The 12,122-nt window shown below is 42.5% G+C and overlaps 2 protein-coding genes across 9 annotated transcripts in view; one reads left to right on the top strand and one right to left on the bottom strand.

The window, feature by feature from the left end:
- The window catches only part of CLTRN (collectrin, amino acid transport regulator), a 129,368-nt gene that overhangs the window by 22,761 nt on the left and 94,485 nt on the right, over positions 1 to 12,122 (top strand). The gene's annotated exons all lie outside the window — the stretch shown is intronic.
- Positions 1 to 12,122, bottom strand: part of CA5B (carbonic anhydrase 5B) — a 34,592-nt gene that overhangs the window by 17,488 nt on the left and 4,982 nt on the right. For 2 of the 8 annotated variants that reach the window (XM_045505069.2, XM_010968006.3), the window contains one exon: positions 8,532 to 8,726. In XM_045505069.2, the coding sequence (XP_045361025.1) occupies positions 8,532 to 8,673 (142 nt within the window). In that variant the 5' untranslated portion in view covers positions 8,674 to 8,726. Of the gene's footprint in view, positions 1 to 8,531; positions 9,818 to 12,122 lie in introns of all 8 variants that reach the window. The other 6 variants (XM_045505067.2, XM_074359407.1, XM_045505070.2 and 3 more) reach the window with 6 other exon arrangements.

Raw genomic sequence — 12,122 nt, 5'->3', positions numbered from 1 at the left:
CTGCTATTGTTGAGATAAAAAGCTGTATTTGACTAATTGTGTGATATTTTAAAACTTCCAGAAACCCCTAGAACAGCCCAGGTTCAGTTTTAAAGATTGTCCCCTCTGAGACGCTGAGGCCGAGGCTGAGTATTGGAGAAGTCACACCCTTCAAAACTGATTCATGAGGGTCTTCTGTGGAGACTAGGGGAGTGGGGATTAATGAGCAGACCCCCAAGAAGATGCCCTCTTTCACCCTTAGTCACCCCCCCCCCCCACCTCAGACAGGGAGTGCCTGGATTCTCCTCTCACCCAGGCAGACACCAGCCCAAGGAAACCGGGCCTCTTCCTTCAGTTGCTCTTTTATGACCCTAACGCTCCTATCAATGTGTGCCCTTCAGTTCACAAGTTCAGCTTCCAGAAGGTTTTCTTTCCCCCACCTACCTCCTCCTTTAGGGACCCAGACCAGCCCCCACTAGGGGGTCCTTGGTCACTGTGCCCATAGTGAAGCCAGCTTCTGCCCAGGGCTTGTTGTGCTAAACATAAATTCACATTTCTGTTCTCTCCTCCCTTCCTCTTGCTCCATTTTAACAAAATAGAGTAAATGATTTCTTGATAGTTGCTCATACTTTCCCTCAAAGTAAGAAGACGATTGAGTGTTCTGACTGACAGAGCCTGCATATTCAGTTTTTTCCTGTATGGGGAAAATGAAATAAACAGAGTGATTCTCTCAACCAGGGTTTAAGGGAGTGACACCACACGGTCATTGACAGAAGCCCTTCGGATGCCATGTGCTCAGGTTTAGTTCTTGTTTCTGTGACTGATCCTGGCTTTGATTTGCTTTGTGCTTGTACCACCTATAGCTCCAGCCTCGGGGGAGGGGGGTTGTCCCTCTTTCAGCTCCATTCCTGCCTTAGCCCCTCCGTTCCTGCTCCTCCTCCTCAGAAATCAATTTCCCCTCACTCAGCTCAGGACTGGCTCCAATTATATTTAGATCTTGGGCTTGTCACTTCCTCAGTAAAATTTTCTGTGACTACCATCTTATAATATGATCCTCTCTTCTTCTTATTTTTTAATCATAGCACTCAGATCCTTTCCTTCACAATGTTTATTACATAGGTATAGTCATAATTATATGCATATGAAGGGTAGCAGGAGATGCCACTGTAGAGGAGTAAATATAATTTTCCCTTACCCTTCTAGTTCCTTAGCTGAGACCCCTGTGTAATAAAAAGAAAGATTAACAGGAGAAAAATTTAATTACCTACTTATTTACTGAAGATCCCACAAAGATCTGAGACTCAAAAGGCAGCTGGGCAATTGAGGCTTCAATACCATCTTGAACCAAGGAGTGGGACGGGGGCTGGGATTTCTGAGGGGAGGAAGGGATTTCACGGGAAGGTGAGAAGAGGAAATGTATACCAAACAAACTTTGTAAAAGGTCTCTCAGGTGAAAAAGTGATCTCTGGTTAAGAGCTATTGTCCCCGTGCAGGCCCTTTTTCTAATGCAAATGTCGCTTCCAAAAAAAAACAAAAACAAAAACAAAAAACCCTGTAACTTGCACTCCATTTCCAGAGTTTCTCCTGTGTCTGCAGTTTCTCCAAATAAGCAGCTCAAAATAATCCGTATGTCAAAGAGACATATTTTGGGGTGGTGAAGGGGAGCAGAATATGCCACCCATAAATATATCTCTTTGGCATAAGGATTATTTTGAGCACCTTATTTTGAGACACAGGAGAAGCTCTGGAAACAGAGTGGAAATTACCCTTTTGTAAGGGAAATTTACATTTACAATGGAAATCTCCATTTGAACAGTGTGTCCCTCTCTATACCAGGAAGAGGAGGATGACTAAGTCACCAGAAACTCATCACTGGAGAATGCAGGACTCAGATCTGCATAGTAACCTTACCCTTGTTCACTGTGTGTTTCCTGGTCACCTCCAATAACGCACCTCCCCCAACATCTTCTTTTGTCTTTAGTATTAAAGGTGGTATCTTGGGCCCTCTGGGGGAGTAACTTGTTTTCCTGGGTCTCTCTCATGGTATAGGAGGTATACAAGTTATTAAACTCCTGTTTTTCTCCCATTAATCCATATTATTACAGAGGTCTCAGCCAAGAGCCTAGAAGGGTAGAGGAAAAATCAGTTCTCCTCTCCTACACATATACACTTAACTATCTGCCTCCCTCACTGTTCTGCAGTCTGAGACTGAGCTGGCTTTCAATCACTTGCGGATTGAACGTACAAGATAAAGAGCATCGCTGGGAAGGGTTCATCCCCCTTTTATTTTTATTTCCTTTTACCTCACTGATCATCACATTATTTTTTCTTTAATAAATTCTCAGGTTTATCTCTTCCTCGCCTTGTCCAGGACCACCAGGCTGGTCAGGGCCTCTGTACCCAACACTTCATACCACACTTCGTGGTGGTTTTGCTCTTCTCTCACTCCTCTCTACTCCATCTTCTCAAAGTGGTCTGACATCTTCTCCAACCCCACTAATCTCTCTTTCTTCGGAACTCACCCTGCATTCACTGTCACAACATTTAACATCCAAACAGTCCTCTTGTAATGTGTATTTCCTTAATCTGCTCAAAGGGCCTGCGTCCTATATTTTTTCTATAGTCCAGGGCCAAACTTGGTACCAGGCACAAAGGAGGCACTGAATGCTTATTTTACTGATAGAGAAAACCAAACAAGTCCAGGCCAAGGCTTTCTACCCTTACTTCACACTCATAGTCTCTCCAGCCAAGCAAGCAGGTGCACCCCAGAACACCTGTGTTCATATGATCTCATCTGCCTGTTTTTCTCTCATTCCATAAACTCCTGCCAGGCTCTCAAGGTTAGTTCAAGCCCCTTCCCTAACAACCCCACAATGTATTAAGCATCCTTTCATCTGCTGTTACTCTTCGACATCCGCTCTCTGTTCCTGCACTGTCTAATCTGGTTGCCACTCGCTCGGTATGGCTGCTTTAAATTGAGGTGTGCTGTAAAACACCTAGGGACTTTGAAGACTTAGTACAAAACAAAGAATATAAAATATTTCACTTATAATTCTTATATTCGCTTCATTTTTAAGTGATAATAGTTTGCTATATTGGGTTAAATAAAATAATAAAATTAATCTCACCTGTATACTATATTTCACCTATGTATTTGATATATTAGTAGAATTAATTTCACAAATGAGCAAAATTTATTTCTTCTTTTCTTCCCCAGCTATATTGCGATGTAATTGACATACTTATTTGTTGCTTTTTTAATTAGAAAATATAGGAGGGGAAGGGTATAGTTCAGTGGTAGAGCACATGCTTAGCATGCAGGAGATCATGGGTTCGAGTCCCAGTACCTCCATTACATAAAAGTAAATAAGTAAATAAATAAATAAACAAACAAACCTAATTACCTCCCTCCCCTCCCCAAAACAAATAAATAAATAAAAATAAAAGAAAATATAGAATTGCCTATATGGCTTATATTTGTGGCTCACATCATTTATCTACTGGACATTGATGCTCCATATCCTCATTAGCTTTTCCTCCTGTGTTTTGCCCTGTACTGTCCTTTTTCTTGAGATGTGCTATTTCCACATTGAATTAAGGACCATCCTAGCAGGCTTAGGGCTTAGTACAGTGATGGATATGTTAGCAGATAGAGAGACTCCTAAATTGGGACACCCACCAAAGTGCAGGTTCTTGCCACTGGCTGCGAAAGAATTCGCACAGTAGACGCAGAGAGATGAAGTGAACTGCTGCTTTATTGCTCAGAAGGGGAAATGGAAGGAAAGTGCTTGAGCAGGGGGAAGGAAAGAAAAGCGCCTGAATGAGGAAAAGGCGTTCAAGTGGGAAGCGTCAGCCAAGATGGGCAGTAGAGACGGCTCCAGCCCAGGTCTGGCCACGTGGACTTTTATAAGAGGCTTCTGCCATCTTGTCCTCCTTCTGGGTGTGATGGAGCCAATCAGTCCTGGTATGGGATTTTCCGGTTGTTGTCATGGCAGTCATCAACTGTCATGTTGCTGGTGGGCATGTCATTTAGCATGCCAATACATTACAGTGAGTGTATAATGAGCCTCAAGTTCAACTAAAAGTCAAATCCTCCACCATCTTGGGCTCCCTTGGTTCTAACCAGGTCTTGTTCTTCTCTGCAGCTGCCTCCAGAGGCTTAGATAAGAGTAATTGGTTTCTGTTTGAGGAAGGGGCAGGGGTAGGATCCTTGGGGCAACAGCCTTGGTAACAAAAAGGAGGGCTGCTTTTCATCAGACTGCCTGCAATCTGGTGGACCCAGCATTCCCCTCAAAAACCCATCTCCAAAGATTCTGTTCAGCCATGAAAGTTTTAAAGGGAAATGAAGGATTAATCTCAGTTAATGGTTGAGATAGGTGGTCAGAGTTGTTGCCATCCCCCAGTGCCTGCAGGCTTGTCCTAATCAACTGCTTGAGCTGCTCTTCCATGACTCAGGGAGGCTTGGGAGACTTTAGCTTTTCTACAAACAAGAGGCAGGGGTTGGGGGTGGCGGCCACAGGGTCCTGCTTGGTATCAGATACACAAAGACCCTCCATGTGAATTTGTTGAGGATGGTCACAGCATCCCTAATTGCCTCGTTAGAGCATCAGGGCTGTAAAAGGCACTTTAATGCTGAGCCCAGATAACCACAGCATCACATGAAGTTACAAGCAGGAGTGACCACGTTTCCTGGTGGTCAGTTCAGAGCTATTAGTTTCTTATAGCTGCAGATACCCTTGAGGCCGTTAATTAATTCCAAAGGGCTCTTCATCGGTCCATTGTTTCTCAACGTTATTTGACTATTAATGAAAGACTCAATCTGGTGCATCATGAGTCTAGATTATCTGGGGATTATCAAAGTTCTTTGTGAAGATATTGCAAAACATGCTTTGTAATACTCTTGTTTTTCAGGTTTTGTATCCTTCAAAATTAATTGAAGAAATAACTGAACAACTTTCTAACACAGTTCAGTTATTATATAGATCAGTGCTGTCAAATAGAACTTTCTCTGATAATGAAAGTGGCCAGTATGGTAAATGCTAGGCACTTGTGGCCATAAAATTTTAATGAATTTTTATTTACTCGTAAATACCCATGTGGGTCTAGTGCCTACATTTTATACAGTACCATTGTATTCCAACTTAAACTAAAAAAAATGGTTTTCTTTCTTCTAAAATTAGACATCATGAACAAAATGAATCACTGGAATAATGACAAATAACAAATATGTGCCATTTCCATTCTAGATGATACTCCTTATATTTCATTAAATTAAGAATTAACATCATTAAATTTATTATCTTATGGCCTAGGATCTCATGCTTAATGTTTAAAAAGACTTTATTAATTTTTTTAAGGTTCAGTGATTTCCTATATACTGCTGGCCCACACACATGCATAGCCTCCCCCATTATCACCTCCCATCAAAGTGGTACTTTTATTATAATTGACAAACCTACACTGACACATCAGAATCCCCAAAAGTCCATTATTTCCATTGTGGTTCACCCTTGGTGTTTTACATTCTGTGGGTTTAGACAAACGTATTATGACATGTATCCTTCATTATAGTATCATACAAAATATTTTCACTGCCCTAAAGATACTCTGTGCTCTACCTACTCATCCCTCCCTCTGCCAACTCTTAGCAATCATTGATCTTTTTACTCCATAGTTCTCATAGTCTCCAGAGTTTTGCTTTCCCAGAATGTCAGAGTTGGAATCATACAGTAGGTAGTCTTCTCATAATGGCTTCTTTCATGTAGCAGTATGCATTTAAGGTGTCTCCGTGTTTTTTCATGGTTTGATAGCTCATTTCTTTTTAGTGCTGAATAATATTCTGTTGTCTGGATGTACCACAGTTTATGTATCCACTCATGTACTGAAGGATATCTTGGGTGCTTCCAATTTTGGCAGTTATGAATTCAGTTGCTATAAATATCTGTGTGCAGTTTTTTGTGTGGACATAGTTTTCAACAACTTTGGATGAATACCAAGGGGTAATTGATTGCTGGATTGTATGGTAAGAGTATACTAATGTTGAAAGAAACTGCCAAACTATCTTCCAAAGTGGCTGTACCATTTTACATTACTACCAGCAATGACTGAGTGTTTCTGTTGCTCCACTTCCTGGTCAGCATTTGGTATTGTCAGTGTTCTGAATTTTGGCCACTCTAATAGGTGTGTAGTGGTGTCCTGTGGTTATTTAACTTGCATTTCACTGATGACATATGATGTGGAGCATCTTTTCGCATGCTTGTTTGCCATCTATATAGCATCTTAGGTGATGTGTTTGTTAGGAAATAAATGGGTCTGTTGACACATTTTTTTAACTGGATTTTCTTATTATTGACTGTTGGGTTTTATTTTCTGATTTACTCTAACCTACATTTTTTTATGTGACAAAAATTAGGTTAAATTTCACTAGGTGATACATGAAGTGAAACTGATTTTCTTTTCATCTTGGGTAACAGGTGCAGGCTTTTATCTTTATTTTATCATATTACCAGTCCCCAAAGTTAGGACTGTCAACGTTTACTGTCTGCACTTTGACATCAGAGCAAACAGCAGTTTGACGTGGCACCAGTGATTACCCGGGTGGTGGGGAGTGCAGGTCAGGCACAGGGCACGGGGCCCAGGGAAACGCCGCTTCTGAATTCGCCATCACCTCCTCCTTCAGTCATTCCTTACTGTGCTTCACCCGATCCTAAAAATGGTCAGACATCTGAGGGAGGAGCTGAGCGTATGCCGATGGTAAAGATGGTGATGACGGTTAAGAGCTGTGGTACTAGAGGTAGCTGCCAATGCTGAGTCCCCACTGTGTGGCAGCCACTAGCTAAGGACTTTCCGCATTATCTTTTCTGACCCTCAACAACCTGGGGACATTCTTGGTCACAAGTATACACTGGGCCTTCTGCTGGGGTTCCTGGGCTTCTGGAAACAATGAGTATTGTCTTTACAGCTAAACAGATGAGGAACCAGGATATCTAAACAGGACATGCTCGGGGCCCAGGGCAGCAAACACCAAATATTCTCCTGGGTGAAACAGGGAGGGACAGTGTAAGCGCCAAAACCAAAATCAAATCGTGACTGTCACCTGTCTGTCTTAGTAACCTGCAAACAAGAACATCTGATGTGGGAAATTAATCGAGGGAAGCCCCTCTTCCCTAAGCTGCTACCACTTGTTGATTTCGTCAGCACCAAAAGGAGCAAACTATTCTAAAGACATGAGCATATTGGATTTTAGACCCTTAACTTTCAACTTTCTGTTAAAAAAACCTTTCTGCTAGTAACTAAATAAATATGACTATTTTTTTCCATTCTAAAAGCCTTAGACCGCAAAGTGCCAGTGTTGAGAAGAAGCCAGTCCGGGTAGGATGTGGGCCTGCTGGTAGGAAGCCACACCCAGCAACCAGAAATTTATTATGACTCAGGCCAGTTCAGTTTAATAAAAACACAGTCAATACTGGAGAAAACAAAATAAATTTACAAAAAATATATTTATGAAGCGGTTTCAAGACAATGGATTTAGCTAGATTAGCATTACTAGTAATTCCTTTTCATGCGCAAATAGGGTCAAAGAGAGGAAACCCAGGGAGGAAAAGCTGAAAACCTAGAATCCTGAAGCAAACCAACATTTGGAAACTGTGTGAATTCACTGTGAATGGTGGAACATAAATAAAATAACTAACTACGAAATATACTTAACCGTTTCATTAAACTCATGTCTCCACCAACACACACATTATCCTCCCCTGTCATCTCAGTGGCTCTGCACCAGGGTTATTTTTCCCCCAGGGTTCACTGAGGGAGGTCTTGAGACATTTAGGGATGCCACGCAACATGCACGGTGCACAGCACAGCCCCCGACAGCACAGAATGACCCACCCCCGTGGCAGCAGCGCCGCGGTTTCAGGGAAGACCATCTGCTGCCTCACTTGATCTGCTGTAAACACAGCAGATCACACACTCGGTACGCTGATCAGATGGAAGTCACTCTGCTGCAGTTTGTAATAAGGAATGGAATATTCCAGAGTGTGAAGCTGCTGAACTGCTTGCGAACAATCACATGCAACTTCCAGAATGTTCAGATTCACAGAAATAATTCGCAGTCTGTGCATCAACCTTAGTTCAAAGACAGTTGCTAACGAGAAACGATAAAGAATGGGTTCCAAAGTGTTTGAAACTGGGACATCTCCCTTGGCCTAATTCTGCATGACATCCCTTTAACAAGTTAAAACTGGTCAAGAAAAGGACTTTCCAAGCCTTACTGTAGTCATTATTTTGCAGTACGTGTGTATCAAATCATCACGATGTCCATCATAGACTTACACAATGTCATATGTCAGTTATATCTCAATGAAGCTAGGAAAAGAAAGAGCTTTCCAAGTTTGTTTTAGAAGACAAATAGAGAAATAATGAGTTATTCTCAGTTCTCGAGGCATCTGATCCCAGTCTGGAATGCCACCGACACCAGCGCTGCCAACACCCAACACACGTGACTGGTGGGAAACAACCAGCCTTCCCCTCTCTCAAGGCAGCCGCGTACTCACAGGCTCGGTTCCGGGTTTTGTAAGTGCAGGTGTAGAGGCTGCAGGGCCTCACCGGCATGGACCTCGGAATCTGGATCCCTCTCCACAGTGACTTGCATGGGGAGGCCTGAAGAATGGCCCTCAGGCGGCTCATCATCACCATCTTTAGCTTGAAATCCTGACCAGCTCCCAAAGAACTTGCAGGGACCTAATAACCTAGAGGCAAAAGGAGGACAGAGGAGGAAAAGCCTTAAACAACAGAGGTGGCCGATCAGACATCACTCAGATTATTAGGAGTGGGGCGGGAGGGAAGGCAAATGAGAATCAATGACATATCCACTCTTGTTCTTCACTGGTCACCCCTGGACAGAATGGCTTGCTTCCCCTGCATGCACTTCACGCTCCTGTCTGCACACCAGCCAGGGGCACTTATTTCTCCCAACTCCCCAAGCTCCCTCCAGCTGGTGCAGATGCTCCTCCCTCCCTGAACCACTCTTCCTTCATCTGTGCCTGGTTAATTCCTACCCTGTCTTCAGGCGATCCACTCCAGGGTCATGTACTCAAAGCCCGCCCCACCGTGCACTCACCTGGTGAGCCCAGCACTCTCTTCTTGGTCATGGGGCGTATTGCTGTTGAATTAAATAACGGATCATGAACGTACTTGACGCCTCCATCCCCCCAGCATCGAAGCCCCACGGTGGTAGGGACAGTGTCTGTCTGTCATGGCTGCATCTCTTAGGGACACGGTGCCTGGCATGTGGCTGCTTGATGAGTCTTAGTGGAATGCCCCGAGGAGGCTTCCTTGGTGATGGAGATGTTGATCCTAATTTTAAGAACCCAGAACTGTGAAGTTACCGCTAGCGTGTTCTCAGACGGTATTAAGGGGTTTTCCCTTCCTGCATGCCACCATCAGTCATTTGTAGGGCTTTTTATACTTCTGAAACACTTTTAAATGCTAGTCCTGTAAGAAGTGGGTCTCATCTAAGACCTGAAGGACCCCGGAAGTCCTGCATGATCTGAAAGAGAAACCTACTCGAATATGAACCTAACTTAGCCTCACAGGTTGGGAATTCTGCCAGTGAACATTTTCATTTCAACATTTATCGTCATTTCCTTTGCTCCAGGACCCAAAGTTGAACAAGGCATGAATTCTACCTTTCAGATGTACAGTTTCTCCTCTTGGGAGTGTCTTGAGATGCGTATCATACCGGAAGGAAAACAGACACCAGTCCAGGTCTGAGCAGATTCTGCCTTCCGCCTATTGGAGGCCTCTCGATAGTTTAGCAATGCCAGGGAGAGGACAGGTGCTAAAACGCACAAGAAGAGAAACGGGGGGCGCGGGGGGGGGGGCACTGAAGACACGTCACTTACAAACTTGACTTAATCTCTTCATACCACCTTTCCAAGAAGGGTATTCAATACAAAAAAGCACATTATGGACACAGTGATGCTGAGCAAGGAGGCACATGTGCTCATTTCATCGTCTCTCTCTTCCTGTTCCTCACTGCTGTTCACTGGCCGTGAACTAGCTTTTCTCCCTGTACTGCTGCCCTCGACCCCACTAGCTCTGAGCTGGAGGGAAGAAGGCTACACTCAAGGGAAATGAGAGAAAACCACACCTGAGGTGTGTCCAATGGAAGCAGGAAGCAGAGTTGCTGTCACTACCCTGCAAGGCACAAGTGAGGGCTCCAGGCAGATCTCTATATAACTGGCTCCCCACGAGCCATGTGCCCATATAAGTGTTATAACATGAATCACAGTGTGGTGACAAGCCAGCCTTCCAGCCCAGGGCCGTGTCCTCTGTTGTACCCTTCACTTTGCTGATGAACACGTGGAACCAAGGGATCAGAAATGAATGGCTTCCACCTGCAAGGGGACTGGTTGGGATAGCGTGAGTCCCAGGGAGCACCACCCCCCCAGGCCTAACTCCCTACCTGGCGTCTTTAGGCCAGTGACACCTGAAGTATGTCTGCATTGCCAAAAGGTGTTTGATATTCTCAAACCAAGTTAAAATCACTCTGTTTATACTTTTATGTGTGTGTTTGTATATATACGTCTTTGGAGGGAGTGAGTATGTCAAAATGTACCTTATTTAAGATATGTAAAAGTCTGACAGGGTTTCAAATACAGACTGGGGATACACTTTCAGGGCACTATCTTGATAGTGCCTTGAGCCAAATAAGAGTAGCTCGTTTTCAAGTATCTTCACTAACTCAATTAACAGAGCAGGCTTAGAGAATAATGGACAGTTGGCCACTTTATTCAGAATCTATTTCTGATTAAAAAAATATTTTATTTTGGAAAAGTTCAAACTTATAGAAACAGTGAAAATACTGTAATAAAACCACCTATGTACCTAATACTTCATTTAAACAATTATCTGTTGGTGGCCAAGCAAGTTTTATTTATGCCCCACCCCACCCCAGATTATTCTGAAGCAAATCCTAGACATCTTAGAAACACATCCATGATTTGATTTTCCATAGGAAAATATCCTCCAAGTTTATAGTTTCTTCTCCATGAAAATTATCTGTATGAAATAGCCCCTGGTGATAGTTTACTGAGAGAATATGAAAAGTATCAATTTCAAAATTAAAACCATAGCATAAAAGCCCAGTAACTTGATAACTTTCTCAGTGCTTACCTATCCCTTAATGTCAACACTTCACTTTTTTCTTGATATCTCCACTCTAATCTTGGATGAGAGCCCAGGTTAAGAACTTTATGCTTCTTTCTAACTTATAAGACTATGTCCAGCATGAAACTGTGTAATTTATAATTGCAGGTCAGCAGGTTAAAAGGATTATATGAACTGAAATGCTTAAGATTAAGGCTTAATGTACACCCGTCAACTTAAGCAAGAAAGAATCCATAACCAGAAGAGCAAGAAGAACAGTTGTTCCGTAACACTGTACAAGAAGTTGACTTTTTCTGTGACTTCGGTTGGTGCATGGTCTGAGAAAACTCCCAGAAAATGCTGCTAAGTGTTATGTAAATGAAAGTTGTTAGTACTCAAATTGAGTTTGCTAACATGCCACCCATGATTTTAGTACAAAAACTAAGAAAATAGAAAGAAGTTTAAGATGATTTTTAATGTCATTTTTTCCTTTTAAGACAGAATCATCAAATAATTCCAACTAAATAGGATTCTCTCTGATAAAATCAATTTGTAAAATTTCAAAAATTGCTAAGAGATGTGGGGAAACCTTGCCTGAATTCTGTGCTTCTTTCAGTCAACTTCCATTCCTGAATTGAAGCAATAATGAGCGATTATCTCATGCAAAGCACTGTGCTGGGTAAAGATGAAAAAGTTAGGTTTTCTCCTTATTCTGTAGCTCGCAGTCTACAAGGATAACCTCTTTAAACAAATACCTTCTCTGTTTTTTTAGTTACATTTTTTGTTGTAGTAAACTATACGTAATATTATCATTTTAATCTTTTTGAAGTGTATAATTCAGTGGCATTAAGTATATTCACAATGGTGTGTAACCATCACCACTATCTATACCCAAACTTTATCATCCCCACTACAAACTCTGTACACATTAAACAATAACTCCTCACTCCTCCCTACCTTGCAGCCCCCAGTAGCCTCTACTCTACTTTCTGTCT

The sequence above is a fragment of the Camelus bactrianus genome, chromosome X (assembly GCF_048773025.1).
Source record: "Camelus bactrianus isolate YW-2024 breed Bactrian camel chromosome X, ASM4877302v1, whole genome shotgun sequence".
Taxonomy (NCBI): Eukaryota; Metazoa; Chordata; class Mammalia; order Artiodactyla; family Camelidae; genus Camelus; species Camelus bactrianus.
Note: the sequence above shows the minus strand (reverse complement) of the source record. Positions and strands in the feature narration are given on the sequence as shown.